We start from the raw sequence: 25,375 nt of genomic DNA on the forward strand, positions 1-25,375 counted from the left end.
TTCTGACTAAATGAGAGTCTAATACTATGTGGCAAAATACCAAGATTCTCAAGAGAATGACCAGGAATGGAGTGTGAAAAAAGAAAAATTTTTCTCTTCATGTTCCTTCAAAGCAGGTGTCGGTCCCTTCTCTACTTTTAGGGTCCCTACTATCTCCTTGGCCTTGGCAAATGGTGCTTCCACTCCCTTAGACATCAACCAGACCACTAGCTCTCCATTGTCTATCAAGGAATGCCAACAGAGGCATTAGCTACCAGTGTGCTCCTCCTGACTCAGAATATTTGCATTTTTAAAAGAGCTTCTTTAAAGTAGAAAAATCCTTCAATGAACTCTGAAGGGTATACTGATATTCAGAGGTAGTGGGATCTTTTACTCTGGTATGAAAACAGGTTAGAACAAAAATAAAAGCTATCCACAAAGGGAAGCAAGAGGAAAGGTGGTCTTACTGCTTTAGTTTTTTTCTATCAGAATGTTCCTAACTACAAATCTGATAAGGGCTCCATTAATCAACTCACATCAAGAATGTCCTTAAAGGGTAGCCATCTAACCTTCATCTGTAAAAGTTTTGTTTTCCAAGTGCCCATCTCCAGATACCCGCAAATTCATTTATGAAGAATCTACCTCTTATAATGAAGAGAATAAAGGAAGAACTTAGTTTATTTCTTTGGAAAGGCCATCAACCTCTGGGCTTAACCCTCATTGAGGTCAGAATAGTCTAGTTGCACCTTTCTACTCTCTAATTCAACAGAACAAAAGGAACGATCCTTTCCACCAAAGAATGCAGATTTTGGAGGAGTGTTAGATTATCACGTGGTATAAACTTCTTGTTACAGGTGAGGAACGAGCAATTCAGAGGAATTCAGAGGAGGAAGACTGACTTTCCAAGGCCACATAGTTGACTAAAAGCAGAACTTATTTCATTATTTTATCTACCACCCCACTGACTTTTTTACTTTGTTAATGAAGGGACGCTGTCATCACATATCCTTGGACGTTTTTCCTGGATAAACCTTAAATACACAATAATTGTTGTAAAATATATGCCAAGATTTTCTTTCCATCTTCTAGAATTCCTGAACATTTATTTTTATGAAGCTTTGGTAAATATTCTGTGTTCATATACTGATGTTATAAAGTTAATTTTAAGATCAATAAAATATAAATTATACAATATAGGTCATGACAAAGATATTAAAACTTTTTTTCTTGGCCACGCCATGCAGTATGTGGGATCTTTGTTCCTCAACCAGGGATAGAACCCATGCCCTCTGTAGTGGAGGCATGCAGTCTTAACCACTGGACTGCCAAGGAATTCCCTAAAACTACTGTTAAGTCTTGAATTACTCTAGCTCACAAAACAAGGTTTTCAGTGTTTTAATCCACTGTGACAAGCTCTAGTGAAAAAAAAAACAAAAAAACAAAAAAAAACCCCTAAAATTTCTTGAGTTGAGAAAACACTATTCTAACTTTTACCAAAACAGTTCGGCTGCATAAATAAAACAAGATTATCATACGTACTTAAAGCTCTAGAATGATCCGGGTTCCTTATTCCCTTTGCTCGTAACCTCTGAAGAAGAACTGTTGAGGACAACTGTTTTACAAGATACACTGCCATGGAATAGTTCTGGAAAAAAAAAATAAAAATAAAAAACGATGTAGAAAACAAACAACATATGTAAGTAAATAGGTACATCTACTTTAATCCCAAAATGATAGAGAAAGAAAATTAACACCTGTTAAAACACCTACTGTGTGCCAAACACTATCTCAGGTGTTTTCATGAACGGTAATTCATTTAATCTTAACCAAAAAGCTGCTGAGGAAAGTGAAGTGTAGAGAAGTAAAAGAATTTGCCCTAATTTTGCAACTTTCAAGAGATAAAGCCAGATCTGTTATGCTTCTGTATTACCTGACTACCTATGATTGAAGCTAACCATTTTAGGCACTTTTGTAAAAGAACATTGTTAAAAATAAATATAAACCAAGGCCAATAAGATGCCAAAGTCATCAAAAACCATATTTAGTTAACGGTAGCTATTCAAAAAATTAAAAATTAGACTGGTAATTTATACCATTGAATCTCTCTCTATGCTTTAACTAGTTCTTGAAAAGACCCTACTTCGGCTATTACCACAATAAGCAGAGGGAATACTAAATATTCAAAGAGAAGCTGCTGGTTTGGCAAGTGAACAGATGAATATCCATGACCAGCAGAGGGATTACCCAGAGATGGAAGCAGGAAAAAGGGAACAAAGAAAAAGTTGATCAACAAGGCAAAGGAAAGGGTACATGACTGGACAAAAGGAATAAAAGAGGGCTGAAGCTTATGAAGGGTAAGAGAGGTAAATGAGGCGGCCCACTTTCCACTTGGTACTGAAATCAAGAAGGAGATCAAGAAACTGGGAAAGAAGCAAAAGGAAAAATAATTATTGCCATCTTCTATTTATTAGCTATATAGAGCTTTGTATGCACTCTTAATGTATACTATCCACTTCATTTAAACCTCAAAGAAGGCCTGTAAGAGATATGTAGGGCAAGTACTTTTCTAAGTAAAGGATTGATGCAATGGAAGCACACAAAATATTTTTTAATTTGAATTTTAAAAATGTATGTAATCTGCTCATGATCATGCACCTGCTTGGTGACAACGGTGGCACTGGAAATCAAGAGGAAGGAGTAGGGGTATCAAGACAAAGGACTAGTGGCCAAGGCCAGAGTGGCTCTCTATAGATCTTAACTTCATACACCATTTGATTTGACCCTCCTAACCTAGTCCAATGTACATTCCAACTTTCATTTACGTCCACTCTCAGGAAAACACATTCCCTTCTTTTGGCAAGAGGAGAATATATCCTATAATACACTCTGGAAGGTCACATTTTCATTTATAGTTCAGAAACTTACTGGTACTCACATGTTATACATTTTCCAGGGCCAGGGTTGGGGGGAGTACAAAAGAAGCTAATGTGAGAAGGATAAATTAGGAGTCTTGGATTAACATATACACACTTCTGCAATGCAGGAGACCCTGGTTCAATTCCTGGGTTGAGAAGATCCCCTGGAGAAGGGATAGACTACCCACTTCAGTATTCTTGGGCTTTCCTGGTAGCTAAACTATAAAGAATCTGCCTGCAAAGCAGGAGACCTGGGTTCAATCCCTGGGTTGGGAAGATCCCCTAGAGAAGGGCATAGCAAACCACTCCAGTATTCCTGCCTGGAGAATACCCATAGACAGAGAAGCCTGGCAGGCTGCAGTCTATGGGGTCACAGAGTTGGACGTGACTGAGTGACTAAGCACAGCACTTATATAAAATATATAATCAACAAGGACCTACTAAATAGCACAGGGAACTCTGTTCAATACTCTGTAATAACATAAATGGAAAAGAATCTGAAAAAGAATGGATATATGTACATGTAAAACTGAATCACTCTGCTGTACACCTGAAACTAACACAACATTGAAAACAACTATACCTCAATATAAAATAAAAGTTAAATTTAAAAAAATTTAGAGCTAATTTACTTTCATTAGATGTTTCCCTGGTGGCTCAGACAGTAAAGAATCCGCCTGCAATGCAGGAGACCGGGTTCAATCCCTGGGACAGGAAGATCCCCTGGAGAAGGGAATGGCTACTCACTCCAGTATTCTTGGCTGGAGAATTCCAAGGACAGAGGAGTATGGCGGGCTACAGTCCATGGGGTTGCAAAGAGTCAGACATGCCTGAGCGACTAACATAATTAAACACAATTATTTTTAATAGTCTTTCTAAAATTGCACTTATTTATTTATGGCTGTGCTGGGTCTTTGTCCCTGTAAGCAGGCTTTCTCTCTGGTTGAGGCGAGTGGGGGCTACTCTCTGGTTGCAGTGCATGGGCTTCTTGTCAAGGCAGCTTCTCTTATTGCAGAGCATGGCTCCAGGGTGTGTGGGCTTCCACAGTTGTGACTGCCGGGCTCCAGAGCACAGGCTCGATAGCTGTGGCTCACCAGGGATCCCATCCATGTCTCCCGCATTGGCAGGTGGATTCTTTACCCCTAAGCCACCAGGCAAGTCCCAAATCTTCTGATTTATTAATGAGGAGCAAATAAAACTTGCCAAAATTTTAGACTGACAACAAACATACCAATCTAATATAAAACTAAAAAGCTTCTTTTGGAAAAAAAAAATCCTACTCATCTTTATTATTTGATTAATGCTTCAAGTATGACAGAAACTGAAGAAATGCTAATTAACACTGTGAAATCATATACTGACAGCTTGAGTATTCAGAATCACCTAAGGTTTTATATAGATTTTTAAGGAGAGATCAAGTAGAAACCTCAGGTACAAGTGAAAATGTATGTTCACTCTAGCTGAAACACATAACAAGCAAAAAAGCAAAAAGATGGTCAGCTGTTAACACACACCACATGTATTGATAATATGTTAACAAACACCACATGCATTGATAACATGGAATTAAATTTTATATCACATGAAAGATTCAGCAGCAACTCCCTACTCAAAACAAAAACAAAAACAAAACACCACCTTCAAAGTGGTATAGTATCTCTTCTAGGTGGATGGTATCATACTATTCCAGCTACCCCTTCAAAATCCATTTCCTTCTCCAATGCATGAATGTGAACAGTGAAAGTGAAGTCGCTCAGTCATGTCCGACTGTTCGCGACCCCATGGACTGCAACCTACCAGGCTCCTCCATCCATGGGATTTTCCAGGCAAGAGTACTGGAGTGGGGTGCCATTGCCTTCTCCATTCAAAGTGCTACCTAACTCCAACTACTGAAATACACTGTACTACACTAACGCTTTTGTCAAATGCTCTTTCAAAGAGTCGTCAAATTGTCTAATGAGTTCATAGGACATTTTCTTCATTATTAAGATATGATACACACATCAAGTATCAGTATTTACACAAGTATCTAAACTTCTCTACAATGACAATTTAACAAATGCTGCTGCTACTGCTGCTAAGTCACTTCAGTCGTGTCTGACTCTGTGTGACCCCATAGACGGCAGCCCACCAGGCTCCCCCGTCCCTGGGATTCTCCAGGCAAGAACACTGGAGTGGGCTGCCATTTCCCTCTCCAATGCATGAAAGTGAAAAGTCAAAGTGAAAAGTCAAAGTGAAGTCACTCAGTCGTGTCCGACCCTCAGCGACCCCATGGACTACAGCCTACCAGGCTCCTCCGTCCACGGGATTTTCCAGGTAGGAGTACTGGAGTGGGGTGCCATTGCCTTCTCCAATAAATGCTAGATGCAGTGATTACTCTGAGGTAGGATAAGAAGTTATAGTTCACTTATTTCCTCCAAGCACTGTAGTAGCTTTTTCTTTTATAATGTTTTAATTGAATTATAACATTGCATAAGTTTTAAAGTGTACAACATGTTGACTGCAAAGAGTTAAAATATATTGGAAGATGGTTACCATCACTATGGGCTCCATCGGTTGCTCAGACAGTAAAGAATCTGCCTTTAATGCAGGAGAGCAGGGTTCAATCCCTGGGTCAGGAAGATCCCCTGGAGAAGGGAATGGCAACCCACTCCAGTATTCTTGCCTGGAGAATTTCATGGATAGAAGAGCCTGGTGGGCTATCGTCCATGGAGTCACAAAGAGTCAGACATGACTGAGTGACTAACATTTCCACTCACCACTCACCACCTCACCACATTTATTTCCTTTGAAGATATAACAGTAACATTTCTCAATAAAAACTAATAATATAGAAATTAATCCCCCAAACAGTAAGAGATCCTACATGTACTATTTAGAGTATCTTCATAAGCTGAGTAAAACTAGTGATCAAAAACCAAACTAAGAAGTTACTATAGTGCTATATTATCAGCAACCACATTTCCCTCCTCTCCCAGTTTCAGACTTTTTTCACGGTTCATTGTAAACACCCTGGTGTTTATACACTTCCCAGGCAGGTTATACTCTCACACACACAGGCAAACCCAAAATATCTGCAATACCTTCTTTAAAAAGGAGGAAAAAACAAGCAGCCCAAGGTACACCAGAAAAAAAATAATTTTAAAGGACTGAAACATAGTAGTGACATATTGATTAGGTAAAGGAAAGAAGATGACTGTGATAGATATCAAAAAGGATTTTGATAAAATATCAAAATTTACTGGATATTTTTCTCAAAAATATCCAGTAAAAAAAGAGGATCATAGGATTATGTTATTAATGCAATTAAGTTCTATCAAGAATTAATAGTCATTATAATACTTAATGCTGTGACACGTCTTCTCATTAATATAAAGAACAAGTCAAGTATGTCTACTAGTGCTGACATTTTTTAACATTGTTCTGAAGGCTGTAGACAGTACAACAGAACAAGAAGAAGAAATTATGGCATAAGTATCAGGATTATCATTATTTATAAAATGATACTTCTCAGACTTAAGACTGCTGGTCTGGAAACACTAAGGAACCTACTAAAAAGTTATCAGAACGAATACAGGAATAGTAAATATTCAACAATAACTAGCTCTTAAATAAGCCAAAAATAAAATTTCAGAAAATACAATAGAAAAAGAACTATTTACACAAGCAGTAGTAATAATAAACAAGAATCAAAAAATATGAAAGATTTATGAGAAGAAATCTATTAAATTACACAGGAACATGAAAGATAATTCAAATAAATGGAGAAACATAGCTCCTGAAATAAGGACACTGAATATCGTAAATAAGTTAATCCTCTCTAAGTTAACACACACATTTTAAGCAAGATCATTCACTTCCAGAAAGATTTGGGGGAATAATCCAAGGGAATATGTCTTATTCTCTGTAATTACTTTTCCAACATTTCACTCTTCTCAAGGCCCTGATTTCTTCTCTCATTCTCAGCGGCTTCTCTCACTTCCTATTTCACAGACATACCCGAAGTCATCAGATCAGAGCTTAACTCACCTCTCCAGTAATCATCTCTCTCTCTCTCTCTCTCTCTCTCTCTCTCTCTCACACACACACACACACACACACACACACACACACACTTCTTTTTTCCACTAAATAAAGAAGCGGTCCCTCCTAGCTACAATGAGTTACTGTGAAATTTACTACTGATTATTCTTTCTTCCTCTTGTATATTTAAATTCTTCCTCTCAAGACGATACTTGCCATCATCCTTTATACATGTTTAACACTGTCCCATTAAAGCAAACAAACAACTGTCATCTCACATTACCTGTAACTATTTCCAAATCCACACTCTACAACTCACAATCTCCATGGCCTCTCTTGCACCTGGTCACAATCTGGCTTCTCCTCCCACTATCCGCCAGAGCAGCTTATGCTCTATTTTTAATCCAAAAGGTATTTTTTTAGACTTCAAAAAATACTTATTTCTCAACATCTGTTCAATACTGCTTATCGTCTCCTCCTTTTCTGAAATTCTTCCCTTGGTTTCTCATATTCACCCTCAACTCTGTCACATCTCTGTTACTATTTCCCCATGCCCTCTTCAGGTTCATTCTCTTCTACCCAGTATTAAACATTATCTAGTTCCTCAAGAATAAGTCTTCAATGCTCTCTTCTTCTTACTTGACACATTTTCCCTGAACAAAGTCAGCCTGCTTTTATGGCTCCAATAATCACCAATATGCAGATAATGCTTTTTTTTCTCTCTAGCCAAAACTCTTTTCCGAGCCCATATGTCCACCTATCCATAATATCTTAAAGGCATCTCAAACTCTAGCCATTCTTGCTCCTTTTCAGTTTCTTAAACAAAAAACTGGCTCTGGGGTCAGGCCATTAGAGTAGCTTAGGTGTTTGCCACCCCACTGGAGGTGCTGAGTGCAGGGGGCATGCTCAGCACCCTGCTTTTGCACACAACACCCTGCTTTTGCTCCTGGTTCTTCAGAAGTGGCAGTGGGGTTTTTTTGTTTTTTTCATATCATTTGTCCAGAATTTGCCCCAACTGCACATGTCCAACCCCTGAACACACCCCTACCTTCACCCTGTGTAAGGTACAAGCTTATCTCCCCTCAGGGAGAAAGGAAACAAGGGAACCTGTTGTTTGTTCTTGCTCCTCCTTGCTGCAGCAGGGGACCCAATAAAGTCTTGCCTGAAAAAAAAAAAAAAAAAAAAGAACTAGGCTCACACCTGCCAGTGCGCTACTCTGAAGATCATTTGCTCTGAACCTTTCACCAAACTGATTCCTTCTACCCTTCTCTCAACTCTTAGCTCAGTCATTACATCCTCAGGGAAGCCCTGCCTGACCTCTCTCTAGTTCAAAGTGCCCTAATATACTCTAATATCATCATGCACCTCTTCTTTATATTTCCTGTGACACCGTTCACATTTTCGTGTGTAAACTGGATTCTGGCTCCAAGTCAGGATTTTTTTTTCTCACTATGTTACTGACAGTTTTCAGTATAGTATATGGAATATAGCATAAGTTCTATAAATTTCAAATGAATTTGTGAATACACACAAACTCATATTCTAAAATGGTGCCAGAAAAAGAATGCTAGGCTAAAAAACAATACAGCAAAGTGCAGAAACACACACAGAATAAATAAAAATCAAATATATAACAATGGTTACTTCAGAATTAGCATTTGTCTAGTTAATGGTATTAGAACTGGCTATTTAAAAAATTAAATTTTTATTTCACATGTAAATTTACAATGGATTAAATATGTAAAGACAAAACAAGAAATCTCAGAAGTCAAGAAAAAATATAAACAAATATTTATGTAAGATTGGGAAGGGCAGATAAACTAAATTCAACAGAGGATGAGCGGAAAGACTATGAAGAAACAAAACTATGCAACTAGAGATTATCATACTAAGGGAAGTAAGTCAAAAAGAGAAAGAATTGCCATATGGTATCATTTATATGTGGAATCTAAAATATGACACAAACCAACTTATCTATGAAACAAACAGAATCAAGGACACAGAAAATAAACTGGTGGTTGCCAAGGGGAATGGAGATGGGAGAGGGTAGGAGCAGGAGTTTGGGATTTACAGATGCAAACCAGTATATACAGAACAGACAGACAATAAGATCCTACTGTATAGCACAGTGAACTATATTCAATAACCTGTGATAAGCCACAATGGAAAAGAATATGAATAAGAATGTAAATATATATATCTATATATAACTGAGTCATATATCCTTGATGTATAGCTGTAATTAACACAACACTGTAATTCAAGTATACTTCAATAAAGAATAAATTAAAAGAAAAAAAACAAACTGGTTAAAATTTGGCTCCATAATAATTTAAATCTTCTACACATTAAATAATCACATAAATGAAAAGGCAATAAACTACAAACAAACATTTGCAGCATGTGAAAGAAGGTTAAATCAGAAATGTAAGAACTCATAAACAATAAAAATAAGAAAAACAGCAACGGAGAAACAGATATTGATATATTTTTTAAATGTGAATAATCACAAATGAATTTGTTCAATCTCACTAATAATAAAAAGAGTACTAATTAAAGCAATCTAATACCACTATTTACCTATAAAAATTAGTAGAGATGTCAAAGAAAATAAAACTCAGTGTTATCAGTCAACAGGCATATGAAAAAACACTGAAAGTCAGAGAATAAATTTGTACATCTTTTGGTAAGGCAATCTGCCAGTGAACACAAAATTTCTTTAAATTCTGATGGTCTTTGATTCAGCATTTCCACTTCAGGAAATTTACTCTAAAGAAAGTACTATGTATGTATGCAAAGTTAGAGCTATTAGGATAGTCTGCAAATTGTTCTTTGAAGTAAACAATCAAATTAAATGTTCAACAATAGGGAATAGGCTAAACTATAGATACTTGTATTGAAATATGATGTAGCTGTTTAAAATCATGCAGATGAACATGAAATGACATAGGAAGATGTTTATGAAAATACTTAGTGAAAGTTATCAAGTTATAAAATACTGAATATTACAAGATCCCATTTTTAAAATGGGAACATGTTGAAAATTCATTGTGAGACAAAAATAAATCCTTTGGTAACTCATTTTATGCCCATTTTATTTATATATAAGCTCAAGTAGCCACAGAGCTTAACCCTTCCTTATAAAACAAAAGTCTGGAAGAAACAAAAATTTACTCACTCTTCCAATTTCTGCAGTCCAAGAAACAACAATGGTGTTTGGTACAGTTGTAGACAATCGGACAAGTGAGGTGATATTAATTGGTCGGCTGGGTCGCTTTGGTTCCACACCATTTTTAGTAGGTGGAAGATAACCCTAAGGATGAAATATAACATTTCTATTTATTACTTCCACAACCATTTCAACTTCCATTCCTTAAAAAAAAAAAATCCTACAAACTACATATTAGAAAATATGAGTATTTTCATTTAAAAGTGGAGAAGGAAACGTTTGTAAGAGTTTTCTGTACGTTTCTCTAAACTACCCTACAATCTCATTAAAGTAAACCTGAGAAAAATATTGGTGATAGAACTTAAAAATCTCTAAAAATTTAAGAATCATGTTGAATTCATAAACAACTTGGATAAACACATAAGGACTATTTTAAAGGTGAGCAACAATAGCCCCCACTCCTTCATTAAATGCATAGCAGTCTTCAAATCTCCCATCTACCATAAGGTTTCAGACACAAGAATACATCTGAGGTTTTGATGAAACAATCTCTTCATCCCAAAATTAAATAAAATACTAAAAGCTACCACACCCAACTCCAAGTCCTAGACTATGTCTCCATAGCTAATGTCACAGCTGTTAATTGGACATAGTTGGTACAAGTGTTTCACTCAGTCACATGAATATACATCCAAAATAAAGACATTTTCTTAATGAAAAACTATGATTAACAACAGCTGTGATGACTTATTTGCTAGCTATGTTGGCAACGCACTGGAAAAACAGCTTTTCAGACTTACTGGAAGGCTGCAAGGTTTTGTATTCACTTTCACACAAAGATTGGGTGGGAAGTGATCTTCTTGTGGACAACTGGTTTCTGATAAACAAAACCTAAACAATAAAGAACAAATTTAATTTCCTTTATTAAAAGATGATCTCATTGATATTTTTGTTCCATAGCTAATCTAAAAAATGGTCAAACTTAACAGCAACAACTATTAAAACTAGACATTTCATATTACCAATAAATACATTTAAATAGGATCAAAATAAATAATTCTGTCAATGTAGAGTTTCAGTAGTTACAACTACCAACCTGTAGTTGTCCTCATAATATTTCCAGTCATTTGTTCAAGCATGCTGGCAGGGGTAGGGGTGCGGGGGTTGAGGGGGGGTGCTCTGGGGTTGAATACATTTAAGAAATTTTGGAGAGTAACATGGAACCTTATATTACCATATGTAAAACAGATAGCCAATGGGAATTTGCTGTATGACTCAGGGAACTCAAATCAGGGCTCTGTAACAACCTAGAGGGGTAGGGTGGGGAGAGGGTTCAGGAGGGAGGGGACAGGTATATGCCTATGGATGATTCATATTGATATTTGGCAGAAAACAATGAAATTCGGTAAAAGCACTCATTCTTCAAAGAAAAAAATTCAATTAAGTGTTCTCTGTATAGAACGTCTCAAAGCTAATAAGGACTGTAAATTTTTAAGAGGGAAATGTATGTGTGTGTGCTCAGTCGTGTCCGACTCTTTGCAACCCTATGGATGGTAGCCCGCCAGGCTCCTCTGTCCATGGGATTCTCCAGGCAAGAATACTGGAGTGGGGTGCCATTTTCTCCTCCAGGGGATCTTCCCAATCCAGAGGTGGAGGCTGAATCTCCTGCACTGGCAGGCAGATTCTTTATCTGTGCCACCTGGGAAGCCCAATATAACATATGGTATTTCCCAAACTTATTTGTCTATAATACATTTTTTTTGGTTCTCAGCAGAATATACTGAAAATGCTAGAAGTCAAGCTCCAGAATCAAGTTTTGTCCACCAAGTTCAAGTATTCCATTAGTTCCTGAAAACTGAGGATGTTGAATAACAACATTATTTGTATTATATCCACGTGTTTAGAATACTATTTAGAAACTCACAAAAACATTTATTTCTAAATTAAATGTGTAATCTTTCAGGAAAAACCAAGACAGCTACATAATTTGTACTCTCAATCTTTTCAGTCTGTATATTTTTTTTAATTTGGCTGCACCAGGTCTTAGTTGTATGTGGGATCTAGTTCCCTGACCAGGTACCGAACTGGGCCCTCTGCATTGGGAGCACAAGGTTTAGCCCCAGGACCACCAGGGAAGATCCTTACTCTATTCATTCTTACATAGATTGAGAAATAGATTAATCTGCTATTTAAGACAACAATTCTCAATTACTTCCTTGTTTGTTCCCAATATAGAGCTAAGGTTCATTCCACCCTTACAGAATGTTCACAGAACTTTTTGAGTTATATGTTAAGTATGCTATCTCTGAATTCTGTGAAATATTCATTGTTTTTACACAAGTTTTACACAAGAAGCACAAGTATCTTCTCTCAATATCTTGATCTGCCTGCCATGGAATCTGTGTGAGGGAAGGTCCACAAATGGCACAATTTTCTATATAAAATTTTATGGGTACATATATGGTCATCTTTAAGCAGGGACCATCTATAGTTTCCATTACATTCTCAAAGAGGTTACAGAGTCATAGAAAGGTTTAGAATTACTAACCTACAAAGATTTTCTCAAAATATACTTAGCACACGGATATCAACACCCACAAGATCATCTCTAACCCCAGCAGAACCTTATATGATAGGCCAGTTCTTCACACAGCAAAAGTCAGAGGAGGCTCCAGTTTCAAATCAATTATACCAACACTGTGGAAATTAGAAACATGGAACTGGCTGCCTGAAGCCACCGAAAACCAAAATCCATGTGACAAGCTGACCCCTATTCAACTAAGTGAAAAGTGAAAATCTACATCATTCTTACAAACCAAAGGTTTTTTAAAAAAGGAACAATAGCAGAAAGTTTCTATACAGATGTTCATGTGGGTGGAGAGGGGAAACAGATAAATGAAAACAGATTAGGAATCTAACAGAGAAAATACTGATCTTAATTCTGACCAAACTGTTTTTCATGTTTTAGATAAAGACTTATAATTAGGATAGTAGAAGGTATATGCTCCAAACTTAATACCCTGGGATTGCTGTGGGGGATGGGCAATGTGGGGATGAAAACAATTTAGCAAAACACAAAGAACCACATAATAATTCCCCAATATAATACAAAATGGTTCTTTTTCCATTAAGTTTGGAGATAATTTGAATTTAAAGTAGCTAAGCCACTCCAGTATTCTTGTGCTTCCCTGGTTGCTCAGACAGTAAAGATTCTGCCTGCAATGCAGGACACCTGGGTTTGATCCCTGGACTGGGAGGATCCCCTGGAGAAGGGAATGGCTACCCACTCCAGTATGCTTGCCTGGAGAATTTTATGGAAAGAGGAGCCTGGCAGGCTACAGTCCATGGGGTCTCAAAGAGTTGGACATGAATGAGCAACTTTCACTTCAGAAGCCATTTTTAACCATCACAATTCCCTTAGAATCTCTGAATTGATCTTAGAAAGAAAGAAAACCTTCCTTTGGAATGAGATCAATACCTCTTGCTGCTTTAAAGAATGCATGTACGGTACTGCTAAGGATAGCAGGTGGATCTTCTGTTCTAGAACTATGGTTTGCAAATTTAGTCTTGGGATATTCTCCTCAAATGAAAACTAACCCAGAAGTCAAACATGTAAAAACAGGTCAAAGCAGCACTACTTTGGTTCAGAGTATGTATGTGTGTGCGTCAGTTAAGAGAGTTGGGGTGGGGGAGAAGGTGGAATGATAGCCAGAGGGTAGACCCCAAATGGTGGCTTCAAGCAACAGTCTGAAAACCACTGTTTTAAAAGACAAAGTCACACACTGGTATGAACGAAATGTAAATTGAGGCAGGAAGTAAAAAATATTACAGCAATATGTAATTATTTATGAAGGCACCAAATTTTAGCCCTTCATTCAGTCATTATCATCATCTGCCCCGACAGAGGATAAAGCACCTTTCACAGAGAAACACCTTTGTCAGTGCCTTCCAAAACCAAGACCTCGATCTCTCCTTTGCTTTCTCAGTTTTCATCACACTATTTCTAAGTCTAGATCAGAGGTTTTCACATTATTCCATGAAGAACTGAGCTGGTTCTTTAATCTCTTTTCTGATCTCTCAGTATGTTTATAATCTGTACATACAACTTAGTATTTGATTTTGAGACTGGGCTATGTGACTTATCCTTCCTACTTTATAGGGAAAACAGCTTCCGGAGGAAAACAATTGTCTTTATTTTCTCTTCTATCTCTACCGCAACAAGAACAGTGTGGGGCACTTGAGTCTACACTACAATAGTCACTGAGTAAAAGAACAGCATAAGATGGTTTATGTAAGCAATGAGAGAGACATTAACTAAAGATGTCTTAGATACTCTTAGAAGAAATGGGCTAAGAAAAGAAACTGAATATGGGACAGTACCACGTTAGAAAATTTTCATTTTGCTTTTCAAATTTATCAAGATATGTCTCACACAGAATCTAAATTAGAGAGTATTTAAAAGTTAATGGCTTAAATATAGGACACAGAAAATACCTATTGAAAATTAGAAAGATTTAAAAAAATCTTTAAGAAATATTGACTTTTAAACTTTGAATATATACTGTAGCCAATACTTTACCTTAACTGGACCTGCACTGTGAAGTCACATTTGGTCCCAGAAATATCCCTAGAAAAGACATGGTAAGAACAAAATTATTTTAAAGACACACAGGAAAGCTGATTCAAAGACATGGCTAACTCCAGAACGTATATCAGAAATATTAACAGTTCTTATGATAACTAACACTCTAATAATTTTTTCAGTACTAATGATTGCATGACAATAATACTCACCCCTGAATATACTGTTACAAAAAGTCACTTATTATAGACAAAACTACAAGGTCAAACTACGAGTTATACTCAAAGACAACTTACATGGAACTACTGATCTGCTGCACTTGTTGTGGTGTCAAGGCAAATGCAAAACAGGTTTCTCGAAAGCGCTGACTGTTATCTGATGCTAAAGAAGAAAAGAATTATATTTTTTAATTACCTTCAAAATCATCAATATGGAATACAATAGCAAACAGAACAAAAAACTTTAACCATTCACATGCCTTTAATTAACTAGGATGGATGCTAGCTTTTAGATAACAAGTCAATTATGGCATTTGAAAAGTAAGATATGTGCTACAGGTCTGATCATAGACATCTGCATCTAAAAAGGACATGTATAAAAACATGCTGATATTAATTTTATTTAAAATAATACAAAGTCATTTAAAGATATATGTTTTTTGAGCTAAGTAACAAACATATACATACACCTTGAGATTTGCATAGGTGAGATGACAGTTGGACTTGAAGGCAAATTAAGAATTTTATCACCCCCCACCTAACTATACCACAAAATTTTTATAAAATAAATATCATATATGATTTGTCCTATCCTTAGATGAACAGACCTCAAAATTTGCCTGTGGTTACTATCTCAAAGGAGGAAAGGAGTTAAAAGAAGACGGGAAAGAAGGGAATAGAGAGAAGAGGAAGGAAGGAGAGGTGGGGAAAGAAAAGAATGTATTTTGAAATCAGTGGTAAATATCTTTCTTGTTTGCTATATTTTTGCACAAAGAAGCACTAAATGATTGCTGAATGAAGGAAAGACTGAAAATGAAGGAATAACAAACTAAATGATGTAAACTGTCCTTTTCCAGGATAATTTTCTAGAACAAATGGATCACTTTTAATACCAAAGAACTCCCAGCCTGTGGGCCACTTAAACTGGTGCAGAAAAAGTAGCTGAAGTTAGCCATTTCTTACCTGCAAGCAACACTTCCTCCAAAACTACCACCAAACACAAATGTCCAAAAAAGCTGTACAAATAAATGAGAAAGGAATCCAAAAGAGTACTGTTGGATCTACAATTTCAAGTCAATGACCAACCTAGACAGCATATTGAAAAGCAGAGACATTACTTTGCCAACAAAGGTCCGTCTAGTCAAGGCTATGGTTTTTCCAGTGGTCATGTACGGATGTGAGGGTTGGACTGTGAAGAAGGCTGAGCGCCGAAGAATTGATGCTTTTGAACTGTGGTGTTGGAGAAGACTCTTGAGAGTCCCTTGGGCGGCAAGGAGGTCCAACCAGTCCATTCTGAAGATCGGTCCTGGGTGTTCTTTGGAAGGAATGATGCTAAGGCTGAAACTCCAGTACTTTGGCCACCTCATGCGAAGAGTTGACTCACTGGAAAAGACTCAGATGCTGGGAGGGATTGGGGCAGGAGGAGAAGGGGACGACAGAGGATGAGGTGGCTGGATGGCATCACTGACTCGATGGACGTGAGTCTGAGTGAACTCTGGGAGTTGGGGATGGACAGGGAGGCCTGGCGTACTGCGATTCATGGGGTTGCAAAAAGTCGGACATGACTGAGCGACTGAACTGAACTGAACTGAACTGATAGGAGTATCTCTTCAAGTCTACATTTGTATTTCTGCTTTCTGTGATCTGGGAAGTTTTTTTTTCTTAAAAAAATTAATTTATTTTCATCAGAGGCTAATTACTTTAAAATATTGTGGTGGTTTTTGCCATACATTGACATGAATGAGCCATGGGTGTACATGTGTCCTCCATCCTGAACCCCTCTCCCACCTCCCTCCCCATCCCATCCCTCAGGGTCATCCCAGTGCACCGGCCCTGAGAGCCCTGTCTCATGCATTGAATCTGGACTGGTGATCTATTTCACATATGGTAATATACATGTTTCAATGCTATTCTCTCAAATCATTCCCCACTCACCTTCTCCCACAAAGTCCAAAAGTTTGTTCTTTACATTTGTGTCTCTTTTGCTGTTGTGCGTATAGGATCATCGTCACCATCTTTCTAAATTCCATATACATGTGTTAGTATACTGTACTGGTGTTCTTCTGACTTATTTCACTCTGTATAATAGGCTCCAGTTTCATCCACCTCATTAGAACTGATTCAAATGCATTCTTTTTAATAGCTGATTAATACTCCATTGTGTATATGTACCACAGCTTTCTTATCCATTCGTCTGCTGATGGACATCTAGGTTGCTTCCATGTCCTGGCGATTATAAACAGTGCTGCGATGAACACTGGGGTACACGTGTCTCTTTCACTTCTGGTTTCCTCGGTGTGTATGCCCAGCAGTGGTATTGCTGGGTTGTATGGCAGTTCTGTTTCCAGTTTTTTAAGTAATCTCCACACTGTTCTCCATAGTGGCTGTACTAGTTTGTATTCCCAACAAAAGTGTAAGAGGGTTCCCTTTTCGCCACACCCTGTCCAGCATTTATTGCTTGTAGACTTTTGGATCGCAGCCATTCTGACCGGCATGAGATGGCACCTCATTGTGGTTTTGATTTGCATTTATCTGATAATGAGTGATGTTGAGCATCTTTTCAAGTGTTTGTTAGCCATGTATGTCTTCTTTGGAGAAATGTCTCTTTAGTTCTTTGGCCCATTTTTTGATTGGGTTGTTTATTTTTTTGCATGAGCTGCTTGTATATTTTTAACTCTTTGTCCGTTGCTTCATTTGCTATTATTTTCTCCCATTCTGAAGGCTGTCTTTTCACCTTGCTTATAGTTTCCTTTGTTGTGCAAATGCTTTTAAGTTTAATTAGGTCCCATTTGTTTATTTTTTGCTTTTATTTCCATTACTCTGGGAGATGGGTCATAGAGGATCCTGCTGCGATTTATGTCAGGGAGTGTTTTGCCTATGTTGGGAAAGTTTTTTCTTAAAGACTCTATCCCCAAGAAACAGTTAAGATAACCAGAAAGCTATCTTAATTATGAAATATCAACTTGGCAAAAAGCAGATAACCAAGGACCAGAATGTAGAAAAGCAAACAGTTTCCTCTTTCAGGCAATGAAAGTAACTTCTTTGTTTCTGACTTAGGATATGTCTCTCTCAAAATTTTAGTCCAGTAGGCTTAGCCTGATTTAGATTTCTGGCTCTGTTGTAAAACAGAACTAAAATAACTTTCCAAGTATCAAAAATAATATTATTCTCTAGGCAAAATTTCAGATTCTTTTAGAATATATGAGTACAGTAAGTTTTGGACACATACACACACACAGACTTAGAAAAGACAGAACTAAAATAACGAGGTTGCTTTTTGAGCCACACATAGAAATCAGATTTATTTCTTAATAGTAACCCCTTTATATCCTCTTATATACATATTAATAGTAGACTGAACTGTTCACAGATTACTGGTTACCTGGAAAATCATCTTTCATACTATTTGATTTTCAGGTTTAATTTTGTTATGAATGCCAGTGAATTTATAGTTTTGGTCTTAGGTAACAGACCATTCAAAATTTTTTCTAAAAGTTAATTAAGCTATCATTATTCCTTCCAGAAAAATTCAGGCCAAACAGAATCATGGAATCTTATACTGAAAAGTAAGCCTTACCAATCATCCAAAACAATGACCTCCAATGTTGAGGATACACATCTAAGAGATGCATAGATTTTCCATAAAATCTAATTCACAAAAATATCTAAAATTTTATGTCAAATCTCGTATGGCACATGCTAAATTATTTTTCTGAAAGGGTACAAATGATCAAATGAGCTTGCAGACCATTGATCTAAATTCAAATTCAGGAATTCAACATTCCTTTCAATTCTTCCATTTATATACTTTGAAACATTTTAGAGATGAGGGAAGAGTGGTCATTACCTTGTCAGACAGAAGATGACTAGTGATGTACAGTGTAATTATAAGAAAGCTTGCAGCCAAACAGAATAGCAAGTATAGTGGGAGAGAGATCACACAGACGTGGATTTGAAACAGGTTTTACCACTTATTTGCCATGTGACCTTAGGTACTGTTTTCTCCAATACTTAAACATACACAAACACAAAAACCCTCATAGGATTATTTTAAATATAAACATAAATGAGGTAAGATATTTAAAAAGCCCCAATTTCCTTTTCTGTCTCCCTTTCTCCTTATGACCTTACACTGAATCAAAACATAATGCTCTAACTCCCACCCATTGATGTCATATAGTATAGCCAGTTACAGCCACTCTTCAAATATTTTAGACAGCATTAATGTGCCCCCCTCTCTCCATTGACTATTTCCACTGTATTTCAGGCAAGATTTCAGAATTACTCACCGTTCTGATCTTTCTCCTCCAGACATACACCAGACTATCACACTTTTAAAGTGACAGCACTGAACATACTCTTTGTCATAGCATGTATTATTTTTCCCAAATATTTGCTGCCCCTCTGTACTGACCCCTTCCCCAAAGGAGGATTATGACACAGTGTCACTGTTGCCTTGGTCAATGAAATACGAGTGGAAGTGTACCACTTCAGAGCAGACCTTTAAGACCTGTCCACATCTTTCCTTCTAGTCTACCTTGATTCTAAAGTGGAGAGAACACAGAGCAGAGCCACAATCAATTCACAGATAATAAATAGTGTAAGTGAAAAATAAATCTTAGTTGTTTGCCATTGAAATTTATGATTGCTTTTAAGCTGACTGACTTTATTCCAAATGTCACATGATAAGAACAATATTTCTATCAACAACTGCAATATACTATTATTAATCGACACAACAACCATAAACAAATCTTTTCTCAGATTTAGAAATTGAGGTTCTAAGTAGTTATGTAACTATCAAGGCCTCATACTAGGTAAGTAGAACCCAAATTAGAACTCAGATCTACACATTTCCAAAGCCCAAGCTCTTCTCATAACATAGGACTATTAGCTTCCCGACCTAAGTGTTGTACTTCTATTAAGTACAGACTAGCATTACATTTGATCACAGAAAACAGGAAAAGAGTTCCCCACTATACCCTCATCATAACTGCTTCTCATTTCTTACCACTTAAATTATACATATAATTTGAAAGCTTGCTTTAAAAAAATTACTCATCACATTTTCAATTATAATCTCTATTACCATATTTAATTATTGCACTGTATTCTATCTATGGGGTATATGAAAATTATAATTACTCCTTTGATTAGCCATTTAGGTTTCTCTAAGTTTTCATTATTTGAAAACAACTCTGTATACAGGATTTATGTGTTTGCTTTTTGGAAAGAGGGATGTAGTTATTATTTTCTTTGGATAAATTCCCAGATGTAGGTTTTCTGGGTCAAAAAGTATTGAGATCTTTTAAAATGAATTTTATCACAAGAGTGGTTTTCAAATGCTTTTAACACTATATATATATATATACACACACACACATATATAAAAGACCATTACCAATTTGTGCATCTACTTATTGCATTTTACTCTGGCCTACCTGGGAGTTGCTGTTAATTTAATGGATAGGTCTCCTTAGTTAAGTTTTATGTAGTCTTATCTGTCAATCATTTCCTTTGTTAATTTGCATTGTTTCCCTCCTTAGGTTCATCTAGTACACACTTCATTTCTTTGGCTTGTTGTTTCCATGTAATTATCGATCCATCTGGAACATATTTTAATATGTGATATTTTTTAAAATATAAAATTTTGTTTCTCCAAATTGCTTAGTTATACTAACACTATTTATTAAATAATCTTTCTTCCTTATGGATATGTGTGCTTCCTTTATCACATATTAAATCCTTATATCCAACATGTTCCATTTCCAGGCTGTTTTCTCATTGGTCTTCTTTATCCTGGTGCTGGCACCCTATTTTTTTAACTGTTACAGTTTCACTATGTTTTGATATCTTCTATTAGGTTTCTCTCCATTTATTCTTTTTTCAGAACTTGAACATCAACTCAAATGTTTTATCAAGATGAACTTCTGAATCCTTTTGTCATGATTCTCAAAGTTCAATGGTATTTTGAGTAAAATTATACCCATGACTTATTTTAAGGGTTGATATCTTTATATCTTTAATCTTTCTATGCTGGAGTACTGTACCTGTGTCCATTTATTCATATCCTTACGGTTTTACCATTTTTATCATCGGATTCCCAGGTAAAGAATCTGCCTGCCAATGCAGGAGATACAGGTTCAACCCCTGGGTCAATAAGATCCCCTGGAGGAGGGATAGCAACCCACTCCAGTATTATCACTGGGAAAATCCCACAGACAGAGAAATCTGGCGGGCTACAGTCCATGGGGCCACAAAGAGTCGGACATGACTGAGCACACATGAATGCATTTTTATCATAAAAATTAGTCACACAGTTTCCATTAAGATAATTCTTACACAAACTATCAATCAATAGGAGAACGACTAGGCATTCATATAACAGAACACTCTGTAACAAAAAAAAGAAAGAGGACAATCAACACCAGAAGCTAGTTTCTTTTGAAGATCAATAAAATTGATAAACCTCTAGCAATACTACTAAGGAAAAGAAGAAAAGACACAAATAAGAATAAGAAACATGAAGTGACATCACTACAGTCTATAGAGAATAAAAACATATAAAAGAATATCACGAACACCTTTCAGACTAGAACTGACAACTTTAAAACTCTTGCCCCTAAATTAAAAAGAGAATATTTCTCAACTCATTCCATGAAGAGAGTATTACTACAGTACCAAAACAAGACAAATACATTGAAAGAAAACTACCACTGTTGCTTCTCATGAACATAAATACAAACATTCATGACACAACTTTAGCAAATCCAATCCAATCATATTAAAATTAAAAAATGACTATATGACTATAAAAAAATGACTATACTATATGACTATATTTAAAAAAGGGTAACATATCATAACCAACAGAGACTTATCCCAAGAATGCAGGGTTGGTTCAACATTCAAGTCACTAGGTTAAAAAACTAAAGAAGAAACAACATAATATCATTTCAATAGATACAGAAAAAGCATCTGACAAAAATTCAACATCCTTGATTTTTAAAAAAACTTTCAGCAAACCAGGTATAAAAGTGAACCTTCTCAACCCAATAAATGATTTCTATGAAAAATCTATAGTCAACATTATACTAAAAGATGAAAGACTAAAGAATTAGAAACAAGGCAATGATATCCATTTATCATTTCTATTCAGCAATATACTGGCAATTCTTGTCAGTGTGATAAAGCAAGAAAAAGAAATAAAAAACATCAGGATTGGAAAGAAAGTAAAATCATCTATCCACAGACAATATGATGATCTATGCAGAAAATCTCATAGAACCTACCAAAAGGTATTAGAATAACTGAGTTCAGTAAGGTAACAATAAAATATAAAAATCTGTGTTATTTCTCTAAATTAGCAGCAAACAGTAAGAAATAGAAATTTTAAAAACACATTTATAGTAGCATCCCCTCAAAATGAAATACTTAGGGATAAATCCGACAAAAGAGGCGCTAGACCTGTGCAGTGAAAAATGCTAAATAATGCTCAGAAAAATTAAGGACCAAAATAAATGAAGAGACAGTGTTTATGGATCAGAAGACTCAATTCTGTTAAGATATCAGTTGTTTCAAACTAATCTACAGATTCAATGTAATCTAATCAAAATCCTAGCTAGTTTTTGCTGTTTTCTTTTAAAGAAATTGACAAGGTGCTTCTAAACTTCACATGGAAATGCAAAATACCTAGCAGAGTTAAATCAACTCTGAAAAAGAACAAAGCTAGAGGACTAACCGGAGAAGGCAGTGGCACCCCACTTCAGTACTCTTGCCTGGAAAATCCCGCGGGCGGAGGAGCCTGGTGGGCTGCAGTCCATGGGGTTGCTAAGAGTCGGACATGATTGGGAGACTTCACTTTCTCTTTTCACTTTGATGCACTGGAGAAGGAAATGGCAACCCACTCCAGTGTTCTTGCCTGGAGAATCCCGGGGACGGGGGAGCCTGGTGGGCTGCCGTCTATGGGGTCGCACAGAGACAGACACGACTGAAGCGACTTAGCAGCAGCAGAAGCAGAGGATTAACACCACTTGATTTCAAAACTTATCATAAAGATACAGTAACTAAGACACTGTGATGCTGGTGTCAAGATAAAAAAAAAAACAGATCTATGGAGCAGAGTAGAGAATCTTGAAATATTCCCACATATATATGAACAACTGATTTTTGACAAAGGCACAAAGGCAATTTAGTTGGAAAAGAATAGTCTTGTCAAGGAATGGTGCCAGAACAACTGGAAAACCATATGCAGTGGGGGGAAAAGTGCTTTGAATCATACAGTACACCATATGTAAAAATTAACACAAAGTAGATCATAAGTAACAACAGAGAAAATGGTAGAGTAGGAAGCTCCAGGAGTTACTCCCTCCTCCAAAACAACCATTAAGCTGGAGAAATTTTTTAAAAAGATCAGAATTAATGATTTCAGAACTTTAAACCTGATCAGACACTTCACAGCAACCAGGAGGAATGCTTGATGAAGAGACTGTCGAATATGTTGAGAGGGCTATGTGAGAGATCTAGCAATCATCCTCTATTCCTCAGCCCCACTATAGCTGTAGGGACTGTGACCTGCCATCTATTACAAAACTTAAAGAGGTGTACACACTTAACACACCTTAGGAGGGGGCAGGGTGAGAGGGTTATTGGCTATTTGTAGAAATCTCTGTCAGATCACAGGCTGACTGAAGAGAAATGGCAGAGAAACTTCACAGACCACACAAAAGGAATACAGCTAGCTCCAGCTTATCCCTGAGGGTCACTAAGTTGCTGACAACCTCTTTGAACTCTGCGTCCACCTTATCAAATCCATGAAAATCATCAACAAACTGTGGGAAAAGGTTCTTCCAAACTCCATTCATGATGACAGCTGAAACCTCAGGCCGAGCAAACTCAAAGTTATATATGGCCTTGTAGATGTTATAGTCCTTCCAAAATTGCTGCAAGACTGTTCCTGATTCGTCACTCGCCTTTACTGCCTGATGAAAAGTGTGACACAGAGAGTATTTCTTGAAAGTCGCTATAAGTCCCTGGTCCATGCTGAGACATAGTATTTGGTGGCAGATGTACCTCTTTGACGTTGGCGTGAAAGTCATCCATGAACAGGGCCTGGAGCACTGTTGAGCAGCAAAAGAATTTTGAATGGGACATCCTTCTCCAGGCAATATTTCTCTACCTCCAGGATAAAGTGGTGGAAAAACCAGTCCTGTGGAAAATGGCCTGTGCACCCAGGCTTTGGGGTTACTCTTTCATACAACAGGAAGAGAGTCCTTCGCTATGTTTTTAAGGGTTCTTGGGTTCTCTGTACGATAAACTAAGAAAGGCTTCAGCTTCACATAGCTGCAACCATTGCCACCAAACAAGAGTTAGCCTATCCTTTGCTGCTATATAGCATGGCATCAACTTTTCCTACTTACTGATATAACTTTGGTCTGGATCCTCTTCCAGTATAGTCCTGTCTCATCCACATAAAAAGACCTGCTCAAGTAAATACTTGCCTTCATCAATAATAGCTTTTAGAGTTTCAGAAAATTCCCAGGCAGCTACCGTATCTGCAATGGTTGCCTCGCCACTTACTTTTACACTGTGAAGGCTGGCTCTAGCCTTTAACTGGTGAAATCAGCCATGTTGTTCACCTGGTAAGTCGAGTCCGAATCTTTGCAACCCCATGGACTGCAGCACACCAGGGTTCCCTGTCTTTCCCAGCCATGGATGGCATTAAAAGATGCACCCTCTGACTTGTCACCATGTTTTTACTTCAAGTCTTCATAAAGACTTTGAGCTTTCATTAAGTCAGCATTAAGCTGAGCTGGAACTCAGTGCTGAGGCTGATCTTGGATTCACACACTGAGAAGTTTCTCTATCTCCTCCATTGCTTTTCCATGCTTCTTCAATATTATTGTCAAGATCACCAGCACAGCAGACTTCACATGTTCCATGATCTTCTCCATGTTCTTTAGAATTGGGCCTATGCTTGAATGATTCAATGTTATAGGAACAAGTGATATCTACCATCTTTTCACTTCACTGCACTCAATTATTTTCATTTTTGTTTCCCTTGTTATCACTTAGTACTTCTGAGCAGTATCAGCTACATCACCACTGCTTTTGCACTTGCTTCTGGACATCCTGGACTTGATATAAAGATACGTACTACTGTATTCTACACAGTAAAGTACATAAAAACACAACAATTTGTAGAGGAAGCATGCACTTGACAACGTACGCCAGACACGTGAACTAACTTACGTGACTGGACATGCAAACGTACATTCTCATCTTTGAAAGTTCACAACTTGAGGTTCATATGTAGGGGACTTACTGTACACAAAACCAGAACCACTTCAAACTGACTAGGATGGCTATAATTAAAAACAAAACAGAAAATCACAAGAGCTGGTGAAGATACAGAAAAACTGGAACCCATCATACACTGATGCAGACGCTGTGGACAACAATTTGGCAGCTCCCCCAAGAGTAAACCACA

At 37.0% G+C, this 25,375-nt stretch overlaps 1 protein-coding gene across 1 annotated transcript in view; it reads right to left on the minus strand.

The window, feature by feature from the left end:
• Positions 1–25,375, minus strand: part of LOC120852513 (E3 SUMO-protein ligase PIAS1) — a 127,895-nt gene that overhangs the window by 33,378 nt on the left and 69,142 nt on the right. Inside the window, exons 3-7 of the mRNA XM_040225790.1 lie at positions 14,965–15,049; positions 14,666–14,713; positions 10,887–10,977; positions 10,096–10,230; positions 1,519–1,624 (exon numbers count right to left, since the gene is read on the minus strand). Coding sequence (XP_040081724.1) covers positions 1,519–1,624; positions 10,096–10,230; positions 10,887–10,977; positions 14,666–14,713; positions 14,965–15,049 — 465 coding nt within the window. The remainder of the gene's footprint in view (positions 1–1,518; positions 1,625–10,095; positions 10,231–10,886; positions 10,978–14,665; positions 14,714–14,964; positions 15,050–25,375) is intronic.

This window comes from Oryx dammah, unplaced genomic scaffold (genome assembly GCF_014754425.2).
Source record: "Oryx dammah isolate SB20612 unplaced genomic scaffold, SCBI_Odam_1.1 HiC_scaffold_26, whole genome shotgun sequence".
NCBI classification, from domain to species: Eukaryota; Metazoa; Chordata; class Mammalia; order Artiodactyla; family Bovidae; genus Oryx; species Oryx dammah.